This window comes from Clarias gariepinus, chromosome 28 (assembly GCF_024256425.1).
Source record: "Clarias gariepinus isolate MV-2021 ecotype Netherlands chromosome 28, CGAR_prim_01v2, whole genome shotgun sequence".
Lineage (NCBI taxonomy): Eukaryota > Metazoa > Chordata > Actinopteri > Siluriformes > Clariidae > Clarias > Clarias gariepinus.
Genome location: NC_071127.1, coordinates 1,809,031 through 1,836,623, shown reverse-complemented (window position 1 = coordinate 1,836,623; position 27,593 = coordinate 1,809,031). Strand labels below are relative to the sequence as shown.

Below are 27,593 nucleotides of genomic sequence, written 5' to 3'. Positions count from 1 at the left end.
TAATCAGAAGTACATCATGCTCAAGAGTTTGGTCATAAATATGTTCATAAATTCTTACCTTTATTCAGATCAGAAAGAAGGAAAACGTTTTTTGTTTTTCCACCGCTGTGGCGCTGTGTGCTTGGGCCCGCTCATCGTTGCTTGCAACTATATTTCATTATTTTTTTCTTAAATATAAAGAGGAATTGTTTACTGTAATTGAATTTAGATTGTGACTGTTAGTTAAAAGCTTATAGTGTGATGACGGGTAAACTCCTTTTGTAATTTTTAATATGTCAAAAGGCAGCCAGTTTTTCCCAGCCATCACTTTGAGATTCTTAAAACAACTTGTACAAATTTCAGATCATCTTGTCCCTTGTGCATGTCATAAAAGCAATTTCCCGGTCATTTGAACAAACCTCATGCAAATGATTCGGTACAACTGTCTGCTCTTTTGTATGTTAGCAGTTGCTTATGTCACATACCATATTGCTTTCCTGTTAAATAATTCCTAAACATCAAAGTGTTAACTCATTGTATACATCATTACACGCAAAATGGTTGGACCAGCTGTCAAAACTTTTCAGACATACTCATATTTTCAACGCACTAGGCTTGATAGTTTTTTTTCCTGGTTCTGACTTGGTAAACTGCTCTTAGGTAAATCTTGAGGTCATAAATAAACAAGAATATTTAAAGAATTCGATCAACCAATAATGAACCAGTTCTCTAAAATATCCAGCTGCCATGGATGCGATGTGGAAGAGACATCACAGAAGCACCCGCAGAAGATGGAGAAGACCATCCAGGATAAGAATGAACCTGTGATCTGCCTGACAGGAATGTCAGGAAGTGTAAAATAACAGCAGTGTAATTCCTCATAGCGCACTGCATGTATGAGGAATTACCTGAATGTGAAATGTTTCCCATGTTTACATTTCAAATTTTGTATTTCTTCTGTGTTTTGCCATGAGAAGGTCGGTCAACAAATTACAGTACAATCAGTAAAAAGCGTAAATGTGAAGCCCATCCATTCTCTTATATACATTTCTTTGTAACTTTGTATCTCTGAAATTGACATTTGCTATACAAAATAATGAAGGCAAGCACTTTTCCATTTTTTTTGGCACCATAATGCTAGGTACATCTTAAACACTGCTGCTGATGGAGCTGCAGAGCCTCAATCTAAGTTTTTTGTCTAGTTTAAATATCAGACTCTTTACAAGTCCACCAGGTAAGTCAAAATTAAGAAATGCCCCGGCTGTCTATGCTTCTTCTTAATAACTCCTGAGTGTTTTAACATGGTATTAAATCAAGACTTACACCGAGCCTGTAGCAGGAGCCGCCTGCATTTTTGCAGTTTTAAAAAAAATAAATAAACCTGACAATACATTAACTGTCGTGCTTTCTCTGGGTTAGATACAACCCAGGAACTGCATGAGGTCACAGTCAGTCAGTCTCTCTCTCTCATACACACATATACACAGGCTGAATGTTCAGGACTTCCTGTATTGATGAAGCATATACATATCAACAGTTTTGTAGTACAACATGTTTCATAGTCATTTTTTCCCATGATTTCAATTTTTACAAGAATAAAAAATGAGCAGGTGAAAATGAAATGTACCTTTTCATCCTTATCTCTATGGCAACAAACATTTTGTTTCGGATGGAGAAGTCTCTCTCTCACTCACACACACACACACACACACACACACACTTGCGTGTACTTGGAAATTAACTTTTCTTTTTTTCTTGTGTCTGAAATGGTGCCTTAATTCCCTACAAGCACAGCAAGGCATTCTGGGTATGCCACAGTCATCATTTGTACCCTCAGCTCCTGCAGTGCATTGTGGGTTTTCACATGTGCACTGAATATTCTCCACTTTGTATTCTACAAAATGGCGCAAAAAGAAGAAAATAAAATAAAAATAGTGCACTATGTAGGGAACAGGGTAAGATTTCAAACATGAAAATGTAACAACACAGGCACATCAGAGGCTCTGCTCGCTCGGTCTCTCGCTCACACACACCTTCAAAGGCAATAAATGTCCGTTCTCCACGGCAACAATGTCTCCGTGGCAACAAGATTTCATCTGTGTGAAGGAATGACGCCGTTAACGGAGGCATAAATGATGAAGAGTAAAATACTGCTTTAAAATCAAAAATGGGTAAAAAAAAAAATACTTGAATAATAATAGTAATAATACACATCGGCTTCTTGTTCCCAAAAACGCTGCTGAGTAAAACAAAGTAATGAGCTTTAAGTGGAATTAAAACTCAAATGAAAAATGAATGCTTTTGTAGTCCAGCTTCGTCTTCTTTCCTTCCGTTGTAGTGTTTTTTTTTTGTTTGTTTGTTTTTTTTTCTTTCAGACATGTCTCCCATGATACAGGTAGATTATTAACAAAACTTTTTTTTCCTTTGTCACAAGTTTTTTTTTTCCTTTTCTTTGTATTCTTTAAAGAAAGTTTATAGTTTTTACATTCCGATCAGTTGATCCAAAATCAAGGCCTGTAAAAGCGCTGGTCTCAATCCTTTTGCTCGATCATCCTCGCTGTCTGCAAAAAAAGAATGCCCAAAAAAAAACGATCAGACACACCCATAAAGGACAATCAACATTTAAATAAAAAATTTTGTTAATAGAATCAGTATAGCATGACTCTCAGTATCTGTATTTGCTAGCCTGTTAAATCTGTACGCACTTGTGCAGATTTATCTGATCATCACTCATCCCAACTGTAAGCTTGATTATAGACTAGCTTGCTTACTTATGTACATAAACACAAAAGTACCTGATTTAATGTAACGTGATGTGTAAAATCACACTGTCTGTCTCTTAGCTACAAATGATGAATTAAGCTACACTGCTTAAAATCTTAAGAACCACAAAAATAAAACGTATAGAATACAGTATACGCCAAAATATACAGTACTGAAGTGAAAAGACAATATCACCTTGTCATCTGTGAATGACATATACAGAAACTAACATACATTTTATTAAAGTGTTGATTCACAATGGTATGCATAAACTGTTCGGAGTTTGTGTGCACACCGCCTCACGTAGACAGTGTTCATATCATTCACACAGATTCTCAACCCGGATTCCCGGAACAAAGGTCGCTGCACACTCCCGTAAAGGAGACAATTTGCTTGTGTAATGCAGGAACAGTTTTTCGTGGATCTTCACAGGTGAACCTGCTCTCCTTTACCGTTCCCCACAAGTAGGCATCAGAGGGTGTGAGATCGGAGGAATGGGACGGATACGGGAAGGAATCGTTCTGCCACCTATTTCAAACTCGGTCCCTCGGTTCATGACCACTTCTTTATGAGCAGAAATAATACTCAACTATGAATACTTTTTCCTCCATTGAGAGACTATTTCCAACAACAAATGCACAACACAACTTTCTTTTCACTACTGGGAACATGTGCGGCTGGAGCTTTGCTTCATTGATAAATGCAAATATGCATCTAAGATACAGAAGTTTTAGTACAGTATATTTTGGTGCACACCATACAATGTGGACAAAACAAAGCCATATACAGTGCATCCAGAAAGTATTCACAGCGCTCACTTTTTCCCCACATTTTGTTATGTCACAGCCCTCAAAAATTGATGAAATTAATTTTTTTGAAACCATCTCTACAGCAATCCACCAATTAGGCCTATATGGTAGAGTGGCCAGAGAGTCTTATCAGACCTAAGAATTTGGTTTCTCATGGTCTGAGAGTCCATCAGGTGCCTTTTGGCAAACTCCAGGCCGGCTGCCATGTGCGTTTTACTAAGGAGTGGCTTCGGTCTGGCCACTCTACCATATAGGCCTGCTGCAGAGATGGTTGTCCTTCGGGAAGGTTCTCCTCTCTCCACAGAGGACTTCTGGTGCTCTGACAGAGTGACAATCGGGTTCTTGGTCACCTCCTTGACTAAGGTTCTTCTCCACTGATCGCTCAGTTTAGATGGCCGGCCAGCTCTAGGAAGAGTCCTGGTGGTTTCGAGCTTCTTCCACTTACAGATGACTGAGGCCACTGTGAGACATTCAAAGCAGAAGAAAATTTTCTTTAACCTTCCCCAGATTTGTGCCTCGAGACAATCCTGTCTCGGAGGTCTACAGACAATTCCTTTGACTTTATGCTTGGTTGGTGCTCTGACATGAACTGTCAACTGTGGAACCTTATATAGACAGGTGTGTGCCTTTCAAAATCATTTCTAATCAACCTAATTTACCACAGGTGGACTCCAATTAAGCTGCAGAAACATCTCAAGTATGATCAGGGGAAACAATGCGCCTTCGGCAGGAAAACCTTGGCTCCTGCCCTTGTTGTGGATGTCACTCTGACACGTACCACTTACCTGAACACAGACCGAGTTACACGCCTTCATGGAGATGGTGTTTCCTGATGACAGTGTCCTCTTTCAGCAGGATAATACACCCTGACACACTGCTCAAGAACCATTTGATAAATATGACAGAGTTAAAGGTGTTGACTATGCCCCCAAATTCTCCAAATCTTGACCTAATAGGATGTACTGGAATAACAAGTCCAATTCATGGAGGCTCCACCTCACAACTTACATGACAAAGGATTTGTTACAGACGGCTTGGTGCCTGGTACCAAACAAAATAAAAAGATGTCTGGTGGAGTCCATCCATTGAAAAGTCAGGGCTATTTGGTGGCAATGGTGGACCTACTTAGGTGGGTGGTCATAACATTATGGCTGATCAATGTACAAGTTTAGTCTACACCTTAAAAAGCTCTTTCTCCTTAGGGCAGAAATATACTTGCTTTTAACTTTGTGTAAATTCAAGAATGATGGCCAATCACGTATACTGCCTTCATTTGGTGCGTAGTTTGCGGATATCCTCAGAACTTAACATAGCGTGCCCACAATGTTAACCGTAGGGCTGGTGTAGTCAGCAAGCATGTGAAGTTGTGTGATCAGGTCTGCAATTACTCTACCCATCACTACACAGTCACAGACATGCATGTCAAAAGAGCTGGCAGGAGGGAAGTACTTTCTTAAAGGTTAACATGGAGGCTACACTCCTCAAGTGTAACCATGTTTGTTTACTTTATCTGACAGAATTCTCCTGTGTGCGAAAAACTCAGGTAACTTGCATCATATATAGGGCAATTATGTGAACAACCGCACTCATGACAAGTACATTTCAGCTCTTATGTCAAACACACAAAAGTAAACCCTGGAAAACAGGTTGAGCTCAGGGCTTGGTGCCAAAAAAAAAAACTGCGTCTGACAAGTTCAAGCAAATAAATGGGCTCATAAATGGAAGGAATTAGTTAATTGAAAATGAACAAGTGTACTAATTATTTGATCTTCAATGTAAGCATAGGTCTGTGTGATGTAATACATGGGTTTCAGAGTTGGAATGTCACTTATTTTAGCAAACAAGAAGCAAAGTAATATTTTCTTGGTGAAGACTTTCTCTATAAAATGAACTAACTTTAATATAATAAAAAAATATATATTTTAATTAATTACTTTATAGCATCTTTTTAAGCTTGATCGCTGGTACGCTTTTTTAAGTAAAGGATTACAAAAACATTCAGCGTTTATACTCTAATACTGTAAATTGTCATGTGCTGGTTTTGCTACATTTTTATTTAATATGATTATTGTGTAAAAAGTGTACATACACAAAGCTCATTACACACAGACACTCAAGCAAAACACAAAATGTTGATTAAAAACTTGTTTTTTCAGTACTTTTAGCTTTTCTGGGTCCTGAAAACATGACTGGGTTTTAATGTATCATGACTGTACGCTTGCTGTCACAAACACATTACAATCTATTTTCAAATCTAAAACAACCTTGCACAGGAATTCCAGCACCGTGCCAGGGAACTAGTTCAATCTCAGGTAATGAAATATAGAAGAGGTAACACTTGGGTCTTTATTTAGCAATATTAATTAAAAAAATAACATTAACTCACAAAAAAAAAAAATGATTAAGAAGATTTAAAGTTGTACTAACATTTGATGATTGTGTGCGTAGTGTCTTCAGCCTCTTTCTGACTGTTCCTGGTTTGCAGCTGCAGGTTTGGCTGGCCTACCGTTTTGAGGAAACTAAACAGAAATAATTATTTAATAAATAAAGAAATCTCTCACACACACACACACAAAGATCAGCCATTACATTAAAACCACCTGCCTACTATTGTGTAATTCCCCTTGTGCTACCAATCAAAACAGCACTGAGACATTGAAGGCTGGAACCCGTAAGCTCTGAAAGTTTGCTTTGGTCACTTGCACCAAAACATTAGACGGAGATAATTTAAGTCCTGCAAGCTGCAAGGTGGATCAGACTTCTTGTCCCACAGATGTCCAATCAGATTGAGATCTAGGAAAATTGGCGACCGAGTTAAGACCTCGAACCGAACAATGCATTTGGGAGTCAAGAGCCAGTCAAGAGCCAGTGACATGTATGACTCAATCAGACAAACAAATCGGCCTAGGCATGCTAAGCATGCTCCACTGTTCCTGCCCCGAGAAGTCGAACAAAATGCATAACAGCTGAAGAAGCCACTAACTATACGGCAGTGCAGTGTGCATGATGTGCATCTCTCTCACTTTTTATAGCCTGCTCCATACAGCAGGCATCACTAAATCACACACATGGTTCGAATCTGTCCCAACCCTGATGCGCTTTTATGGCAAATAAGAATAATTAATATAATCAGTAATCTAGCACCTTTTCCTCGAGGTGGGCTTGGCTATATGCATGACTCAACAGAGCCAATCAATGCTATAATTTACCACGTATAGACAGAGTGTTTGGAAGAAACAGAACCGACAGAATGTCTTAGTCCAAGACAAGAAATGTAGAGTTTTCCTGCAGGATTTATAAAAAAAAAAAAAAAAAAAAAAAAAAGTCTTATACATTATGAAACCATGGTGATAATAAAAAATAGTAATGTGAAGCACAATGGAATAAAACACAGGTTATTAGTACAGTCATACCAGCAGAAGTATAAAGTGGGGGTGTGTAAAATAACCAAACTGAGTGCCCAGAGTGACAGAGCAACCAGAGTCCTTTCATCTTTATTTTTTGAGCTCTTTTTTTAAACAATTGCTTCTATATTTCACAGAAGAAAATATAGAAGGACATTGTAGCTGACAGTTGACAAATATTACTTAAATGCTCAAGGAATTTTAAATGGCTTGTTTTTTATCGACTTAGAATAAATGTATATAGAGATCTAAATCTTAACACAAACATTAGATTTCAGCTCAAAAAAAAAAAATTAATGACAGGATCTTCTTACATTTTTAGCTCAGTACCCCTGCTATACAAGGTGACAGGGGCATTAAGCGGTAGAGCAGCACGATTAATAAAAAAATAATTACAAAGTTGTTTCACACACATGCGATCTCATTTCTGAATGACAGCGATTCACTTGGATGTGTTTCCCTGCATTCGCGAGTATACTTATTTACTTGACAACAATCCTGGATTGCTGTATCAGTCGAGGTCACTGGTTTTACTCAAACAGTGTAACACAAAACACTAATAATAACTTAGTTATAGCCACCACGTGAAACCATATAGGTGAGATAGAGATGTTGCAATTTCTTCGGTTCTTGTGTTTATCATGGCATAAGTTGAATATGCATTGGTGTTATTTTTATCAACATATGGTAAATGTCTCTCACATACACACAGCTACAGACGAGTTTACTGTAGGTGTGTTAAGATTGAGCAATAAACCCTCTGGCAACAATAAATTCTACACCGTAAACTATGTATTTAATAAATCATTTAACTGTTACATTTACCTTATATTTATTATTTTATTTAAATAATAATTATTAGTTGGTCGGTAGTTGTCCGAGTGTCCAAAATGCACAAATACCACTTATTAGTATTATTATTAGGATTAAGAGGCTTCCTGTTGGTGTTGTAGCTTCCTGTTTTTGTATCGTTGCAGCGAAAGTTTCGTGTTTATATTAGCGTTTAAATTATAAAGATTTTCCCTTTATACAATAATAATATTAATAGCAACTAGTTTTTACATTTTTAATACTATTGGGCTTCGGCTTTTTCCGTTTTTTGGAGAATTTCTTCATCTAAGAACAATAAAAGGAATTTAGCTCCAAATAAACTAAACTCCGACTCAGGTACGATATAATGGACAATATTTAGCTTGTATAGTGTGTACAGTACAGGATGTTTAGACATTCTTCCTTCATCGTTAGTGGTAATTTTATTTGTAATAGGTGTGTGTTAGTGAGAACTTTGACGGAGAAGATATTAGCGTTAGAGGAGCACATCCAGACTTTAGAGAAGGTTGGAGAGCACAAGAGCAGCGTTATTCCCTTAGTGGAAAGTCTGGTGCCGCAAACGGAAATAACCAGCCCCCGACTCCGGCATTAGAGCCCTCTACGCTTCATGTGTCCAACAGGTTTGCTCTCCTCAGTGACGCACCTGCTGAGAAACCTCTATACTTAGGCACGCAAAATTAGCTAGGCCTTTGGGGGTGCCAGCGGCAGATGTTAGGTGTATACCGGGAGCCAGAGCACCGGACATAGCAGGTAATCTTAGAGCTCTAGGACAGCACAGGTTCTCAAAGATAGTGGTACATGCTGGAGCTAATGATATACGCCTTTGTTAGTCAGAGGTTATCAGGGGTAACTTTACAGAGATGTTTGAACTAGTGAAGGCGATGTCCGATGAAGTGGTATGCTCTGGCCCCATCCCAAGTGGCGACATAGCTTACAGCAGGTTATGGTCGCTGGACTGCTGGATGTCCAGGTGGTGCTCCGAAAATAATGTGGACTTCATAGACAATTGGAAGAACTTTGAGGGCAAATCTGGCCTGTTAGGGTGGGTCCATCCTACTCGGGAAATTGCTGCTCTCATTTCTTGTAGTATAGCTCATAGTCTCAGAAGAGGCCAAGTTAATCGAGGTAACTGCTTTTCCCAGCATTCTTCTAGCAAACGTCCAGTCTTTGGAAAACAAGCAGAATGAACTAAGAGACAGGATAACCTTTCATAGGGACATTAAGAACTGCAACGTCTTTGTTTTTACAGAGACATGGCTGGACCCTTCCGTCCCCGACTCGGCCATTGTCCCTGAGGAACTTTCCATTCACCGCTGGGATAAAACAATATACTCGGGTAAATGCAGGGGAGGTGGCCTGTGTGTAATGACCAACAAATTGTGGTGTACTGATGTACAGGAAGTTTAATCGGGGTGCTCTCCTGATCTTGAACATCTCATGGTCAGATGCAGACCTTTTTATCTGCCCAGGGAGTTTTCGGCGATATTCTGTACTGCTGTTTATACCCACACACACCGACATCACGCGCGCACTGGATGAACTGTTTGATGTTATCGACCGGCAGGAAACGTTACACCCGGAGGCTGCTTTTATCGTGGCTGGCAATTTTAATAAAGCCAGCATAAAGAAAGTTTTGCTGAAGTTTTACCAGCATGTAAACTTTCCAACACGTGGTGAGAACATCTTGAGAACAACCAGAAGACATGGGTTACCGGAGAGGTCTGCGCAGTGCTCAGAGCGCGGACTGCAGCTTTTAAATCCAGAGACCCAAGTGAGTACAAATCATCCCGGTATGCACTCAAAAAAACAAAAAAAACTGCCAAGGGACAGTACAGAGAAAAGGTGGAATCCTGCTATAGCAACTCTAACATCAGGAACATGTGGAGTGGACTGAAGACCATCACAGACTACAGGGGAAGAGCTGCAGAATGGGGAAGGTAACTGCTTTTCTACCTGATGAGCTAAACACCTTCTATGCACGCTTTGATAACCACCTAACTCAGGAGCTTTCACTGGAAGAGGACAGCTGCCCTCTTCAGATATCTCAGGCAGACGTGTGTAAATACTTCAGGAAAGTAAACACACGGAAAGCTCCTGGACCAGACAATATCCCAGGTTGTGTCTTTAAAGCATGCGCCTGCGAGCTAGCGGATGTCTTCACAGACATTTTTAACCTTTCCCTGCACCAGTCTGCTGTCCCAACATGTTTTAAGAGGACCACCATCATCCCGGTCCCTAAGAAAATGAATGTGAGCTGCCTAAATGACTTTGCCCAGTAGCACTCACCTCCGTTGCCATGAAGTGCTTTGAGCGCATAGTGAAAGCTCACATCACATCCTTACTTCCTGCTTCACTCGATCCGCTCCAGTTTGCCTACAGGCCAAAAAGATCTACTGTTGATGCAATAGCAATTGCACTTCACACTGCCCTCTCCCACCTGGACCAGAGGAACACATACATGTGGATGCTGTTCATTGATTATAGCTCTGCTTTCAACACCATCATACCACCCAGACTGGTCACGAAACTCCGCGACCCGAGCATCAGTTCCTCCCTGTGCAGCTGTATCCTAGGACTTCCTGACAGACAGACCTCAGGTGGTTCGGATCAGCAACATCACCTCATCCTTACGGACACTCAGCACCGGTGTCCCTCAGGGATGTGTGCTCAGCCGCCTACTGTACACCCTGTTCACCCACGACTGTACAGCAACATATAGCTCCAACATCATCATCAAATTTGCAGATAACACCACAATCGGCTGCATTTCTGATGAAGATGAGTCGGCATACAGGGCAGAGGTGAGTGCCCTGACATCATGGTGCCACAACAACAACCTGCTGCTCAATGTCAGCAAGAATAAGGAGCTCATCGTAGACCACAGGAGACTGCAGGGAAGAAGCCACACCCCCATCCACATCGAGGTAGCAGAGGTGGAGAGTGTCAGCTGCTTCAGATTCCTGGGCATCAATATCAGCGAGGATCTGAGTTGGTCACATTACATGGGTGTGATCACTAAAGCAGCAAGACAGCGGCTCTTCTTCCTGCGGCGCCAGAAAAGGATCGGCATGGACCCCAGGATACTCACAAACTTCTATCAATGCACCATCAAGAGTATCCTGTCTGGCTGTATCACCACCTGGAATGGCAGCTGTAATGCTTTCGATCGCAAAGCTCTGCAGAGGGTGGTGAGATTAGCACAGCGCATCAACAGGACTGAATTGCCAGCCATGCAGGACCTCTACAGACAGCGCTATAGGAGGAGGACGCAGCGGATCCTCTCTGATCCCAGCCACAGATTTTTCACGCTCCTGACGTCGGGCAAGCGGGGCAAGACCCGCACCAGCAGATACAGAGACAGTTTCTATCCACAAGCCATAAGGCTTCTGAACTGCTGACATTCTGCACACAGCAATATACACTCACCACAACTACTGGACTCTTAACAATGTCATTTTAAACAATTCCACTTTAAATATATATTCAAAATACTTCATTGCATCTTGCACTGTTATATGTAAATACTAAATTATCTTTAGCTTACTTGCACATACAAATCCCTTTGAAATGTTTTTTTTCCCCTCTTTTCTTTTCTCCTTTTCTTATATTTTTATATATATATTGTTTATGTAAAGTTGGGGAACACTGGTCTAAGAATTTCATTACGGTAATGATGCCTCATTGTTATCTGAATATGACAATAAAACTTGAAACTTAAAAATTGTACAAAAAATACTATACACAAATATTAATGTATTTAAAGTTCTCTATAGTAACATAAAAGGAGAACTAAAAGTTCAGTCGATTACACCAATTATCTTTGTGAATTTGCAGATTCCCTCTAAAACCTAGTCGTTTCTGTAGACAAAGCGTTAATTGCTGGAGATTATAATATTTATTTTGAGAATCCATTTAGAGAAGACACTCAGAACAGCATTTACCGGTCCTTCTCAAAAATTAGCATATTGTGATAAAGTTCTTTATTTTCTGTAATGTACTGATAAACATTAGACTTTCATATATTTCAGATTCATTACATGGTGGCATGGATGCAATCAGCCTGTGGCACTGCTGAGGTGTTATGGAGGCCCAGGATGCTTCGATAGCGGCCTTAAGCTCATCCATAGTGTTGGGTCTTGCGTCTCTCAACTTTCTCTTCACAATATCCCACAGATTCTCTATGGGGTTCAGGTCAGGAGAGTTGGCAGGCCAATTGAATACAGTAATACCATGGTCAGTAAACCATTTACCAGTGGTTTTGGCACTGTGAGCAGGTGCCAGGTCGTGCTGAAAAATGAAATCTTCATCTCCATAAAGCTTTTCAGCAGATGGAAGCATAAAGTGCTCCAAAATGTCCTGATAGCTAGCTGCATTGACCCTGCCCTTGATAAAACACAGTGGACCAACACCAGCAGCTGACATGGCACCATGTCAGTGACCAGACCATCACTGACTGTGGGTACTTGACACTGGACTTCAGGCATTTTGGCATTTCCCTCTCCCCAGTCTTCCTCCAGACTCTGGCAAAAAAAAATTTCTTTCATCCAAAAAAAGTACTTTGGACCACTGAGCAACAGTCCAGTGCTGCTTCTCTGTAGCCTAGCAGTGTAGCCTCAGCATCCTTCTACCGATATACTCACCAGCTCTCCTCTGAACATCTCTAAAACATCCAACATGGGTTGTCCCTCTGATGAACTCATTCTTGATCCTATCCATCCTTGTCCTTCAGCTCTGCTTCCTCCAAATCTGCCTCCCGTCTTTTCTTCAGTGCCACTGTCTCTAAGCCGTAGAGCATCGCTGGTCTCACCACTGTACACCTTTCCTTTAATTCTCGCTGATACTCTTATCTACTTAAAGTAGTAAATGACCTTATATTGGCTTCTGATCAATGCGTGTATTACTCGACCTCAGTGCAGCTTTTGACACCAATGATCATAGTATTCTTTCTCACAGATTAGAAAATGTGGTAGGAATTAACGGTACAGCCCTCTCCTGGCTCAGATCCTAATTTACCCATTGTTATCAGTATGTAGACTTAAATGGTGATTATTCTGCATTTTCTCTAATGGAGTTTGGTGTTCCACAGGGTTCAGTTTAAGGCTCACTGCCTTTATCCCATTACATGGGTTCTCTGGGCAACATAATCTTTAAGCATGGTATTAGTTTTTATTGTTATGCTGACAACATACAGTTACTGTATATGCTCAACAAAACCAGTTGAGAAAAAAACAGCTTACTGAGCTTACTTAAGTTGAGCAATGTGTGCAGGACATAAGATTGGGTGCTAAATAACTTCCTTCTGCTTAATCCTGACAAGACAGAAGTTTAGATGGCCTTTCTGTTTCATCAAGTGCAACAGTAAAAGACCTTGGTGTGATTATAAATTCCAGCCTTTTATTTGAAGCTCATGTAGATAATATTACCAGAATAGCATTCTTTTACCTCAGGAATATTGCCAAGATAAGGAATATATTGTCGCTAAACGCATGAACTAGTTTTTCTGCATCGTTTATCACCTTTAGGTTGGACTATTGTAATGCCTTACTTTCTGGTTGTTCAACTAGGTGCATAAACAAGCTTCAGCTAGTCCAGAATGCAGCAGTGAAAGTCCTCACTAGAACCAGAAGATACAAGCACATCACACCTATCCTATCTTCACTTCATTCACTGTAAAATTTCGCATTGATTTTAAAATACTACTTGACCTATAAAGCATTAAATGGTCTCGCAGTATCTGAGTGAACTGCTAGTGTCTTACGATTCGCCACGCCTACTTCGATCAAAGGATGCAGGCTGCTTGTCAGTATTATGAAAACGACAGCTGGGGGCAATGCTTTTTCTTACAAAGCCCCAAAGTTATGGAATAGCCTTCCAAATCGTGTTCGGGACTCAGACAGCCTAGTGTTTAGGTCTAATCTAAAAACCTATTTATTTAATCTAGCATTTTTATAAATAGATTTTTCTTGGGTAAAATAGCAGATCTGGGCAACTCATGGACAGAGTATTAGGTGAACTGGTATGTATAGATGCTGTCTTTCCCACTCTCATTGATCATTCAGGTTTGTTGATGGTGAAGTGATGGTTTGCTTTACATCTCAGGGAGCTCTCATGCATGTTTCCTTCTGGCTCTACCTTTTAGTTATGCTGTTATAGTTAGTCCTGCTGGAATCTCTGCTTCCACTCTACACTTATAATACATTTTGTGGCTTCGACCATACCTAACTGTTATCTCTCCTCTACTGCTCTCCCCCTTTCTCTCTTCCCTCTCTCCCCCTCTCTGTCGAGCTACACATGTTGTTCACGTGTGTGCCTTTGGGATGCACTTGGTGTCTGGGGATGGTTTTACTCTACCATGAAGACTGTTTAGGCCTCGACTGGTGTTGACAGCTGTTTCTCTGAGGACTTGACTTGGGTGCAGTTGCTCGATAATTCAGAACTGGAATTTCCTAAAAGTCTACCTGAGCCTCCAATAACTACCTGACCTCCATATTAACATCAATTAACATCAACGGTTTAAACTGAACTGCCTGCCACCTAACACACAGTATGAATGCAGATCAATTCCTGCCTTCTGTTTCACCCAAATAAGGATGGGTTCCCTGTTGAGTCTGGTTTCTCTCAAGGTTTCTTCCTATTACCATCTCAGGGAGTTTTTCCTTGCCACTGTCGCCCTCGGCTTGCTCACCAGGGATTATCTGACCATTTTGATTCATACACATTCACATTCCATACAATCTTAAATAATTATTTTGATTGTGTAAAGCTGCTTTGTGACAATGGCAATTGTTAAAAGCATTATACAAATAAAATTTAATTAGGTATTTTTTGTAAAGTATTATTGTTAATATTCTAAATGTTTAAAAAATTTTCACATATTTAACATAGTTATAGGTGACTTTTATTTATGAGTCCTGTGCAGACAACACTGTGCAATCAATGTTTTTTGTTGGAAGAGAAAAAAACAAACATTTTTGTTTTCACATTTTGTCAGGAATCGTGCATCCCTACTAGGCGGGGTACACCCTGACCAGGGTGCCAATACATCGTAGGGCACATACACTCACTAATATACTACAAGGTATTTATAAATGGCAATTAGCCTAATCTGCATGACTGGGGTCTATGAGAGGAAACAGGAGTATCCAGAGGGAACCCACTAAGTACAGGAAAAACATGCTAACCAATTTCTTGAAACAGGTCATACTGCCACCTACTGTACCGGAGTCAGACATAATTCAGCCAATAAATCAACTGCCCTGACGTGCTTGTATATTGGGACAAGGACCATAGTGCAATTAAAGCGCCTAGTCGAGCAATAACCATAGGCTTATTTAACTGTGCTGTCAGTAGTTTTAATATTATGGCTGATGGGTGTGTGTAATATATGCAATACATAAAGGTCAATCTGCTTTTATGCAAAAAGACAAGATATTGTTCTTACCTTGTGCTTTGGACACCTCAAGGAGAAATTATCTTCATTTAGAAAGCAGTCTTAAAAGAGAAACAAAATTAAGTCCAGTTCGTTTAAGTATATGTTTCTTTAAAAAGAATGAGGAATCTAACAGCAGTGTTGATGTTTAATGCAAGGATTACAGGGTTGCATGACGTATTAGCAATATAACTGTGTGTGCTATTCTACTGATATGTCTATGACTGGCAGACAAATATGCAGCCCTTGATTTTCTGCCTCTTAATCTGGAAATCTAATTGTGTACCATAATGCTTTCGTGAGTTGCCTCATTATTTGTAACAGGAAAAAATTATTCCACACCTAATTTACCTCTTGTAACAATGGGCAGGAAATTGACAGGATATATTACTACACAAAAACACACTAATGCTGCTACCTTAAACATTATGCTGACCAAAGTAGTACTCAGGAAACACGCAATACCTGCTTTTTGTTCGTAAATACATAAAAATTATAAAATGTTGTGTAATGTATCTTGGCTTGAATACACATATTGAAGAAAAGAAAAGACATGCCTCACCTGCCTCCACAGCACACATGTAATGATACCTCAGTGTGCAGCCTTTACTATAGCAACCCAAAGTGGAACCAGCCATTTCACAATGAGAACAGTTCTGACAAAGATAAACAGGAGATATGGTCTTCAGTATACAGGGTCAATACTCATATGGAAAGTGTATGAAACATGCTATTTAATTGGTATCTAATTACAGTTAAACTACAGCTGCCCATTTGTTTCAATGGAAAATCATTTTCATTCTGTAAAACAGTAAAAACAGTAAAGACCTAATTATAGCTAATGTGTCTCTCATTTTTTATGTTCTTATGTTTTAACCCAAATTACTTATAATTAAAATTAGTACAGAGTGTACGATCTATTTTGATTATTAGAGGGTAACGTGACAGACGAGGCCAGCTGCATTTCTTGAATTAACCATGGAAAGCATATAGATAAAACAGGACTTTAACTCACTGTGTCTCTGGCACCATCGATCGCCTCCTGGAGGCCATACAATCTCCCATTGACCAGGTAAACACCACTTGTCCAGACAATGCAACTCTCATGGACCCAAAGTTCCTTTGGATCCAAGGGTACCAATGGGAGCTGAGCAAGTTGAGCCAAAGGTCCCAAGGAATCAAGGCTGGGTGGTGGAGGCTGGAAAGGCAGTGAAGCTTTGCTGTTAATTGGAATTGTGCGGGGCATATCCTCACTAGACTTGTGTCTTCTCTTGAACCGTGGATGGGAAGTCAGCTTTCGATGCTGTGGTCGCTGCTGCACATCCTCTGCTTTCTGTTGCCTTATTTCGGTCAGTTCGTTCTCTAGTTCAGGTGGGTCTAAAGTAATTAATGCCCCTTCTGGTATCAGATTCCAGTTTTGCTCCATTGCCTTGGTAGCTGTACTGAGACAAGGAAGGTTTTCACTTACTGCAGGCGATACTGGGTTTGTAGTTTGACTCACTGAACAACTAGTGTCTGCTGAACTGATATCTGGAACAGACTGAATATCTGGGACAGTTAATTCTGTTGATACAGAAGATGGATTCGACCCTGCATTACCTGCCCCAGGGGTGTTTGACAAGATCTGCCGAATTTGGGGCTGGTTCTTCGGGAATTTGGCAGCATAATCAGCCGGGTAGAAGGGGCCATAGAGATCCCCAAGATTTTTATAATTTGCCCATTTTTGGCAGAGGCAGCACAGCAAACGACCTGTGTGCCCAGTCTCAGATATCACGGGGCCTGGTAGGACATATCCAGTTAAGGGAAGAGACTTTCCTGACTGCATGACTGAATCAGTCGGCTCATCAATTCCTTTTTCCTGCATCCTTTCAATTTCCCTCTCTTTTCTGACCATCTGAGATATCAAAGAAACAGTCGATAGGCCATCACCACCAGAACTACTATTTTTGCCTCCTGCTTTGGATTTCTCATCTTCAGAATTTACTACCATACACACAGCTCCAATCTCAGTTATCTTCCTTTCAACATGTACATATGGTGAGAAAACATTTTTCCTAGTACCTTGCAAAGTCCCTGCATTTCCCACAGCAACATTCTGAGGATCCAGCTCTTCTTTAGAGGTCATACCTCTACCTTTCCTCCACTGTCTGCTTTTTGAGGGAGCACCTTCATTTCCCTCTTTTCCCTTTCTCTGCCTGTGTTTTATAGGTTTTACATCCAAATCTGGCTGGTTATCCTCACCCTCTATCTCCACCTTTACTGGTTGGCTCTCCGTAGCAACATCTAGCGAGGGACAAGGTTTCTGTTCAGGTAAAGTTGGTGGTATAACTGTTTCTCCTGCCATGCTGGAATTTGATGCTGATTGAGGAGTAGCAGCAAGAGAACCAGCAGGAGGAGTATGAGGAGCTGACATTACATTGGAAGTGGTACTCTGTACTTGCACACGTTTTTGCTTATTCACACTTCCTACTGGTCGCCCCTTCTTTTTGCCTGAAGGGAAATAACCTTTGGGAACAAAGTTCTCTTGTAGTTTGGCATCTGATGCTGCTGTTCTAGGTGAGGCTAATTCACATTGTGGAGGTCTGGAGAGTAGGTGGTGTCCTGGACTTTGACCATGGGGTGGGGTTGCTCCATAAAAATCCCCTCCAGGATAATCCTCAAAGCCCATACCAGTCTCCTGAAGTTTCTGCCTCAGTAGGTTCGCAGCAGACTGCTCACCTCGTCTCGTTTCCAGCTGCTGATAGGTGTTAGTGAATTGTTGTATATCAGACAATGCAGATGAGGACGGAGGAGGAGAACCTTGCACAGGACGAGGCAGTGGAGGTGGTGGGGGAAGGGGTCCTAATAATGTAAATTCATCCTTATCAACTTCATCAGCCCCAGGGCCTGAAGATCCAGCAGCACCTAATCCAAAGTCAAAGTCGGTTGGGATATTTCTCAGGGTGGCACCAGTAGACCCAGTCACACCCTGTTTAAGAACTTGAGAATCACAAGAATAGGCATCTTCTGCTCTGTAGGGCAAAAGATCATCCAATGAGTGACCTTCATCAAGGTAAGGTAAACAACCACTTTCTCTATGAGGGACATTAGAGAAGGGTGCTCCAATCTCTGAATCAGGTATTTCAGAACTGTAACGTGATACCTCTGAAAAGTCAGCATCTGTGTGGCTATTACTGTAATTAGCTTTTTTGTTTGGAGTAATTTTCTGAACTATTGCCTCTAGTTTTAATCCCCGTCCTTTTCTTGGTGGTAGAAATTTAGTTTTAGCCTGTGGGGGCGAGTTAGCACTTGGAGAATGAAACGCTGTGTTGGGAGAAGCTAGCTTAGGACGAGAGTCTGCACTGCATGAATCATTGTCATTTAAGGGTCTAGATTCAGAATGGGCTACCGGTGAGTGGTGAGATGTCACACCCCTGTTGCCAGAAAAATCCTGATATTGCCTTTTGGCAGGAATTGGAGAAATGAAAGAGCGAACTCTCCTCCTCATCATTAATGGGTTAGTTTCTGCTGACCCCCCAATTTTGCCTTGCCGCTGTCCTTGGAGAACACTTGGATTAATATTGCTGCTGCCTGAACCAGCAGCTGGAGGTGGATGGAATGACTTTGTTGAATCTTCGGTATTTCCTGCCTCCAGGGGCTTGGGAAAACTAATTGGTACGTTGTCAACTGCCTTGTGAGAAGAAGTCAAAGACAGTAGCTGCTGGTTTCCCGTCCCTTCTCTTTCAGCATAGGACTCCCACATTTTCACATCATATTGAGAGCCAGGGTATGAGTGTTGTCTTGCCAACTTTTGGTCAGGGTTTTGGGTAGAGTTGTGATGGATGGAAACATCTTTATTTCTATTACTGCTGGTTGACCAGTCAAATCGCTCGCTGATGCCATGTGTGTGTTGAAGAGAAACATGGTGGGAATAGGCTTGTAATTTGTTTACCGACGGTGAGATATGACTTGGAGATGATAGTGAATGTAATGAATTTGGAGAAGGGATGTGAGTATTTGTTTTGGTCCCATCCACTGCATCACTAAAACCATAAGCAGGAAAACCAGGAGATGTTCCATCAACAGGCTGGGAATAAGGCTTGCATCTAGGTGGTGATGATAGGGGATTAGAGGAAATTTTTGAGTGATATAAGGCGTTGTTCGAGGAATCTATAATCCCTTTTGCACCACTTTGTCTATGCAAGTCAGAATTAATTTCTATTGGTGCATGCAAGGACTTACTAGGCTTGTCCTTAGGTAAGATCACACTGTGACCATCGCCAAGTTGCTTTCCACACTCTTTGGGATTTATCTTAGGAGTTTTTTCCAATTCATCTTTTACATCCACATTAGTGCACCCTTGGTCACTCAATATAGAGGATGAGGAGGGATGCTGAATGACTGAGGATCCAGAGGTCCCACTGTGTGTTCTTTCCTTCTCTAAAGTGGTCCGCCGTGATGGAGATACATCACAGATTACAGAGCGCCTTTCTGAAGATATGGACATCTGGGATTGGGTCTGATTTAAGGAGTCAGCATTACGAGACAATTCTTGGTCAGATTCTTGTAAAAGCAACTGCTGGACAGCAGAAGGTGGAGTGGCCAAACCTGTGTTTTTTCTGTGGGGCAAAGAATAGTCTGCCAAGTTAATGTGTGTAGGAGGAGTTACTGTTGAAGTATCCGATAGCTGCTGTATATGGGTGGGATCGCTGGGAGACACAGTTACTGTGCCCTTCTCTGATGAAGTTCCTTGATCCCCCTTAGACCTTTGTGTTTTAGAATCCCAAGAGGGATGAAGAAGACCAAGGCCTACATCATGGTCTGGTCCATGATTTTGAGAGTAATGCTTTACTGTGGTAATTTGTTGATGAATATTGGCACTACCAATTGCTGACTGGTCCATTCCATGTGGCCTCAAGTTATCAGTCACACAGTAGGGGAATCTAGTATGGTAATGATGCTGGGACATATTTTGAGGTTGATGAGGACTACCAGATGTTTGTTCAGGACGGCAATAGCGCCGATCTAAGTGATGGCCTTGGAGGACTTCTTGTAAAAGACTGGGATATGGCTGCTGCAACTGCGAATTACTATCCTGACCTCTCAAACCTATTCCGCTTTTTCCCGTAACTCCTAAAACACTAACATCTTTTCTAGACAAATAACCAAAGTTTGAATGTGACTGATGGTAGTCTTGGTATCGGTTTGCACCTATCCCTGGTCCAGCTCGGACCTTGTTCTTTGCACCCATGCAAGCGTTGTATGGCATTTCTGGATTGCAATACTTAAAAGAACCAGATTGACAGTGATTTGAAGACATGTTTTGCCCAAACTCAGTTTTAAGGGAAACATCATAGTGTGCTGTGAATGTTTCCATACCCATATCCCCCTCTCCATTTTGACTCGCAGAATCCCTAAATGCATTTATGGAATGTTTTTCCTCAGAATAGCTTATTTTGCCCGACGAAGTGCCCTGTTGAGATGTAACCTCTGTTTGCTTAAGTCTTTCAGGACTTTGTTCAGAGCGTGTAGAAACAATAACACCAACACCAGCATTGGACTGTTCTGGAGTGTTTAAAGTTCTATTAAGAAAATGCTGAGTGTTTTTCTTGTTTTCCTTCTCATTCTCATTTTGTTCTGCTGGACCTGGTTGTTCCACTTTTACAGTGGCCAAGGTCTGAGTATTTTTTCCATTATCCATTTCTTGATGACAAGGCTCTTCATGTTTAACTGTGGTTATTTCATCCTTCGTAGTTGAAGTATTTTTCTCCTTAAGTCCAGTTTTTTCATCACTGTGACCAAGATCAGGTTCAATTACACAATTTGACTGTACAGAATGAGTTGGAGAGGATGGAGCCGATGATGAGGCTGAGGGAACAGGTGCACAAGAAGATGCATTTGGGCTTGGCTCTGTAAGAACCGAAGGTGGAGACAAGGATGATAGATTTTGGGTTTCTGATGCCTTAATCTGTAAAAAAGGTTTTGCACCTTGACTAAATAATGGTTTGACAGACCCCTCTGTAACTCTTTCATCCGTTTGTGGATGCCGACCAGGATGACTCTGTCCTGTTTGAGTCTTTGTCTGATTCAGGGTTGCCGAGTAGTAGTTAGTGGGTTTAGAATCAGTGCTAAATTTGTCTGGTTGTCTCACCTCTTCATGTTCTGAATGGTCACTGTGATTCTTACTTGCCTCCTCTGGCTCAGATGCCCCAACATCTCCACTCTCCTCATTTGCTGTGCTTCGACCAGCAGCAGTAGCATTTCTTTGTTTCTGCTGATTACTCCCTGTCTGCTGTAAGTGAGGTTGAGTTGTACCATCTCTTCTTTTCTTCTGAGAGAGCACAGTGTCTGTTAACATCGTGTTTTGTACTGTGTTGGGCAAATTAGCCACTTGGGATGAGAGAGCATTTAGACTGTTTAGTCCAGGGTCTTGCGAGAGCCTGTCTTGTGAGTACAGGGATGAGGTTTCCTCCCGTTGTCCACCCCGAAGCCCCATTCCTGTTCTAGTCTGATTAACAGCAGAGCTCACTACACTACCACAACTACTAATACTACTATTAGAACTAGGAGTTGGGCTAAGCTGCGGCAATGTACTTTGGGCCCTTATATGGCTGTGACTACTGCGGGGATTTAAAACTGAGGAGTGCAAAGATGCAGTACTGCCCAGCCCTTCTGAAACACCCATCAGTGGGGAAGAAGAAGAGCTGCAGCTGGGAGAGTGAACAGCTGACTGAACAGGAGATGGATTAGAAATTGGGCTAAAATTTTGATTAATTTGTGTCTGCTGGTTTTGGGACAGCATGGGAGATTTGGAAATGTCCTGAGAGGCATGGTGTGGTGCAGCAGGACTTAATGACACTATTGATTGATGGTTTTTAGGGTGTGCAAGGCTAGAAGGTGCATGCTGTACCTTCAGTGGGGCATCAAAGGCTGCTCCAAGATTGTGCTGAGGAGTGCGACGAGCGGCATGTTTGGGAAGAATAGTCTGAGGTGAATAAGGAGGATGGACGGAAGAGGAGTAGTTCTGGCCTGCATTTTCTTGATGCCCAGAGTTGGTTGAAGCTGCAGGACCTGGAGTGGCATTTAGACTGGAGTGAGTGGGTGAGCTGATTTTGGAGTCCATGTTTGCACTGCTTATCTCATACCTTTGAGGTGGAGAGTTATACATTCCACCTGATGCTGTGGGCACACTTAGAGAAGGGTAGTGCCCAAAGTGGGACGGTATTCTGTGCCCAGACAGGGAATAGGCCCGATGACCTTGATGTAACCCCTGGTGTGACGGATATTTTTGGCTGTGCTGACGCTGGTGCATTTCACCACCTGAACCCGGCTGCATTGATGCATTCTGAGCCAAACTAAATTGCTGTGTGGGTGAAAATGAACCACTGCCACTGTTATTACTATTACCACTGCCACTACCAGTAGAAGCACTGGTGCTGTAGTCCATGGAGTAAGGGGACATTATGCCAGACGATGGCCCGGACCCAGAAACATGTCTGTACTGGTATTCCATGTTTGAGTACCCAAACCCAGCTCCAAAACCTCCTCCTCCTCTTCTGTTCCTGTCTCGGCCACTCACTGAAAAATAATAATCCATACTATCCTTTCGGTAAGAGTTGCTACTGCTTCCAGTAGCCTGTGGTAGCTCTCCAGCACCTCTCCTGGATCCATAGGCATGGATATGGGATGCCTGTCCAGGGAGTTGCTGCCCACGCAGATGTGGGTGCTGCCCATGGCTTTGAAGGATAGACTGCGATTGCTGCATGGCAGCATAATCTTCAATACTCCTTGGGGATATCTGAGGATCTGATATGTGGGGTGGATATGGGGAACCAACCAAGTTTCCACCTCTACTAGGAAATCCTGGGGGCAGAGTCGCAGGACTGTTGGAAAAGTTCTGCATTTTTTTTTTTCTTTTGTATTTTTAGTGTTTTGGTAAGCAACTGAATAATACTAAGACGAATTTTAAAATGTTAAAACAAAACAGAATGCTGAAATTGTGTAAAAAAAAAGTTTGCACAGGAGGTTATAGCTGATTGGTAAAAATAATCACAACTGTAGCAGCAATGGAGAGAGTAATAAGACAAAAAAGCCAAAAAAGAAAAAATCTTTTGATGTAAAAGTCAAAGGATGTGATGGTGACAAACCTAGCAGCAGTCACATCCATTCAAATAAACTGGTGTCATAATTTCCACTTTGTAGTCATACCACCTTGGCACTAGATATTTCCTTGTGCAAAAAATAAAAATGACATGAGTAGCAGAGAATTCTTAGCCAAGAAAAAGGCCAAGTGCTGGGGGGGTGGGGGGAGTGTAACCAAAAGTGCGGTTTTAATTTTTCTCCATTGTGCTGAAGAAGTCAATAGTATGTCAGTTTAGCCATTATTATTATTTTTTTAATCTCAGTATAACTAAAGTTCATGCAGCAAAACACAACCATCAGCAAAACTACTCATCAGGATGGCGTGAGATTCCTCTAATGTTCTTCTTCTTCTTATTATTATTATTATTATTATAGGATTAATACTTTGTATGTTCATTCATCTTCTGCTTAACACTATTCATCTCCTCAGCTTCATTGGAATAAAAAGAAAAATCACTGGTCCCTAGTTGTCTTCTTTGCACAAACATTTGACATTTAAAAAAAAAAAATGGTTTTGGACTAGAGTTCTCTCATTACGTAGTCCAGTAGCGTCCCAGTCATTATCCTCAGCCTGATTTCGTTACCACATCTTCAAACTTTAAGATTGGCATGGTCCTTATGTCCATTTTATCTCCATCATTTATAAGCAAGATATCTAAAACAAAAACAAAAAAAAAGAGAAAATTAGTACCGTTTCCCTAACTATTCGTAAATAGAATTTGTTTGTTTTTAGAAAAACTAGTTAGATATTAACAGATTATTAACTGCATCTAACAACAACATAATTGACATTTGTTTGAACATTAAATGATTTCAATGGCATTTACTCTTAAAACAAACATGAACTAACAAAGGTTATTCACAACATAGTCCTAAACAGCTGAATTAAAATAATTAATTATATGCATCACACAAACTCACCAGTCCTTATTTCGTGTTGTTGTAATGTCACTGATTGCAACGTAGCTAATTTCTCTCTTCATATTGTAAAGTCGTGCAATATAAAGGAAAGTTAAGTAGTCAGACTTGAAGAATTAATGTTAATTTAGACATGATGAAGTAGAAAATGAGAGAGGGAGAGAGAGAGAATGGGCATTTGATTAGCATAGGCCCTAATGAGCAGCTTTGGCACTTTAATGGGGTCATTAGTCATGAACCTGCCCCGTGACATGTGTCCATTGTGTGGTATACAATGCAGATTACTTTATGGCTACTGCCTTGCTGCTACAGTAATTCTGCACTAGAACGACAATAGCCAAGAGCTTTTTTTCACTGAGGATCAATCTTCTATAAACTTTTAAAGATTTTCTCAATTTTCTAATTGTTGTGGTCGAAAACAGATTTTATTTAAACGATTATTTAAACGAAGGTTAATAGCTGCAATTATTGAAGGGTAAATAGACTTTGTTAAATGCTCCTATACACGTCATGTTACCCTACTTTCTTTATCTTTACTTATATTTATATTAGTAAGTAGTGACGGAATGAGAGAACTCTTGGCCGGAAACCTAAGGATCAATAATCATTGCTCTAACACACTCCTGCACATTCTGTTATAGTACAAGATTTACTCTGGACCATCTCAAGTAATAAACTTAAAAGACAGCTGGAATCGCACAGGGTTGAAATGCATTGTCAAGAGTACCATGCACTCTCAATACAATACAATACAGGTATTACACCTATACCTAGCTGGATTGCGGATCCACCAACAAACACAAATTATTATTAATATGGTGGAGAAAAATCTCAAGACCACCTGTCTCGCCTGCATTCCTCTGTCATCATCCATGACCACGCATTTCCAAGGATGAAATGCCAGCATGTTGCCGGGATACATGCATCAATGTCGCTGATGTTGTGTTCTAAACAACGTCCCGCTTCTCCCGTGTTTTGGAAAGGTTAGCCGTTCATACCAGCTTCTAACACGGATGCGGTGCGTTCACACTACTTGAACGTACCGCACTTCGTCATCAAGTGTTTGTTATGTAGAAACACATTCCCAGCGGAAACTTGTTTTATTTTAGTGTTTACTGTACCAGCTGGAAAACGGTAAAAACAAACAAATTAAATAGCCACTTAAACCAGTAGGACAGCACTGTATTTTTCCCCCCACTAATGCACAATTCAAACTACTCGAACGAACCGCACACCATCGTTGAGGGAACTCATATTTGTTGGTAGTGTAAAAGCAGTCTAATTTTGTCTGTTCCGAGATACGTTTGTAATGTAGCACCACATTCCCAGAGGAACCTTTAATTTCAGTGTGAACTGTACTGGCTGTAAAACAACCAAATTTTGACAATGGTTATTGACCAGTAGGACAGCACTGTATTTTTTTTCCTTCTAATGCACATTCTCTAGTACTACCTTTAACTAAAGCAACTAAATGACCTCGTTCATCCTAAAATACCCTTAGTAATTAACCACCTTTCCATCGTCTTAAAACATACTTAATATTTAATAATAAAACATCACAAAATGTTATGTTAGACTCAACACTATTATGTTTTTCAACACTAACCATTCCTTCGGCATTTTATTTTAAAATAAACAAGTTTTCAATAACGCCCGGTCTTACTATTACCCATTATGATGATGATGCTGCCTTCTAAACAGTGTCCTGCTTCGAAAACGGATCGCGTTTAGACCAGATTCCAACACGGATACAGTGCTTTCACATTGCTCGAACATACGGCGCTTCAAATCCTTTAGTCTCAGGTAGTCTCTGAGGTATGTTTGGTAGTTAAGTAGCACCATGTTCCCAGAGGAACCTTGTTTCATTTCAGTGAGAAAAAAAAAGCCACTTGACTAATAGGACAGCACTGTATTTTTTATTTTTATTTCGATTATGCACAGTCTCTTGTACTAAAGCAGCTAAACTACCCAGTACATCTCAAAATACCCTTTGTAATGCATCACCTTTAGCATGTCTTAAAACATACTACACAATTAATAATAATAGTAAAAACAATAACTGTCCACTTACACCGTTTTCCAATACTAAGCCTTCCCTCAGCTGGAAATAAATAATTAACTGGATAATAGTAACCATTTCTCAATAATGCCCTGTCACACTATTACCCCATTCCTAATCCTGACAGTTGGCTAAAACTACCCCCCATTTCCAGTAACACCCCCTTATTGCTAAAGCGTTTGTTTGTTTTGGGTTTTTTTTTCTGAAAATTACCTCAGAATTTTAGGCTTGTTTTTTTCCCTCTCTCTTTTTTACCATTATTGCCCCTTCCTTGCTTCCATCCATCCTCTACCCCAACACTGTTCCTCATAAGTTAGCATTATTAGCTAATTAGCAGGTTAGCTAGCATCACTGTGCTTATTGTGCAGACGCTAAATACAATGCAGCTACAACTCAACCGAATCGACAGTGTACATGTCTACATATTTTAAATTCCTCAGTAATAGTATTAATAAAAGAAAACAAGACAGCGCCTTATTAACAAATAAAACGTCGTGTTTTTGACTAACTGTTACATGATCATGTTATAACAACAAGGGAAAGACAAGGGAGTAATGATGATGAAAAATAAAGCTGATGCAGCTAAGCTAGGTTTAGTCATCGCTGTGCTGTTTTAGTTTTTTTATTATTATTATCATTATTATTTTTCCTGAGAATATGGGTCAGTACAGGATGGGGAAAAAAGACATGCACAGTGGTGTTTTCGGCTAGCCGTTTAGTCAGTAAAGGTTTGCTGTTGTGTGAAAAAGCGGCGTTGTGTGAACGCGCATACCTGGAGGCCCGGAGCGCGGCGAAATCCCCGGACTCGAGTTCAAAGCCACGCCGCGTTTCAGTCACCGTTTTCCCGAGGCGGCGGCGGACAGAGTGTCAGAGAGGCCCGTCGCGCTCCCGCACACGCACCGGGCCTTTTATTCTAATATAATCCCCCTTTTTCTTTTGTTCTAAAATAAACAAGAGCCCTATCGGGGTGCCTGTAGGTCCCATAGGCAGTGAGGTCCACGCACCCCCGCCCCCTCCTTCTCTCTCTCTCTCTCTCTCCTTCTCTCTCTCTCTCTTTCTCTCTCTCTCTCTTTAGGTGAACCCACCTATATACATCTGCTTAACATTACATGCACTGCTTTCCTTTTTTCTTTTCTATTCCTTCTTTCTTTCGTTTTTTGTTGTTTTAATACATACCGGACAAGGAGAAATGTTTCTGACTTTCATATCACACACACACACGCGCGCGCTTTTATAACGGATACGACATGATGATTTCGTCCTAACAGTTTTCCCCCCTT

At 40.9% G+C, this 27,593-nt stretch overlaps 1 protein-coding gene across 1 annotated transcript; it reads right to left on the bottom strand.

The window, feature by feature from the left end:
* Positions 1-1,468: 1,468 nt before the first annotated feature.
* tcf20 (transcription factor 20) lies at positions 1,469-27,593 on the bottom strand. The gene is made up of 6 exons (XM_053490209.1): positions 27,086-27,593; positions 16,231-23,991; positions 15,778-15,871; positions 15,228-15,277; positions 5,979-6,070; positions 1,469-2,540 (listed from the first exon to the last, which is right to left on the bottom strand). Exons 2-5 carry the CDS (start codon positions 23,095-23,097, stop codon positions 6,005-6,007), a joined length of 7,077 nt encoding a protein of 2,358 aa, XP_053346184.1. The 5' UTR covers positions 23,098-23,991; positions 27,086-27,593; the 3' UTR covers positions 1,469-2,540; positions 5,979-6,004.

Coding starts and splice junctions, on each gene's coding strand:
- tcf20 (XM_053490209.1), bottom strand. CDS start 23,097: ATGCAGAACTTTTCCAACAGTCCTGCGACTCTGCCCCCAGGATTTCCT. Junction 15,278..15,777: donor CATGTGTGCTGTGGAGGCAG/GTGAGGCATGTC, acceptor TTCTCTTTTAAG/ACTGCTTTCTAAATGAAGAT. Junction 6,071..15,227: donor TGAGGTGTCCAAAGCACAAG/GTAAGAACAATA, acceptor ATTTCTGTTTAG/TTTCCTCAAAACGGTAGGCC.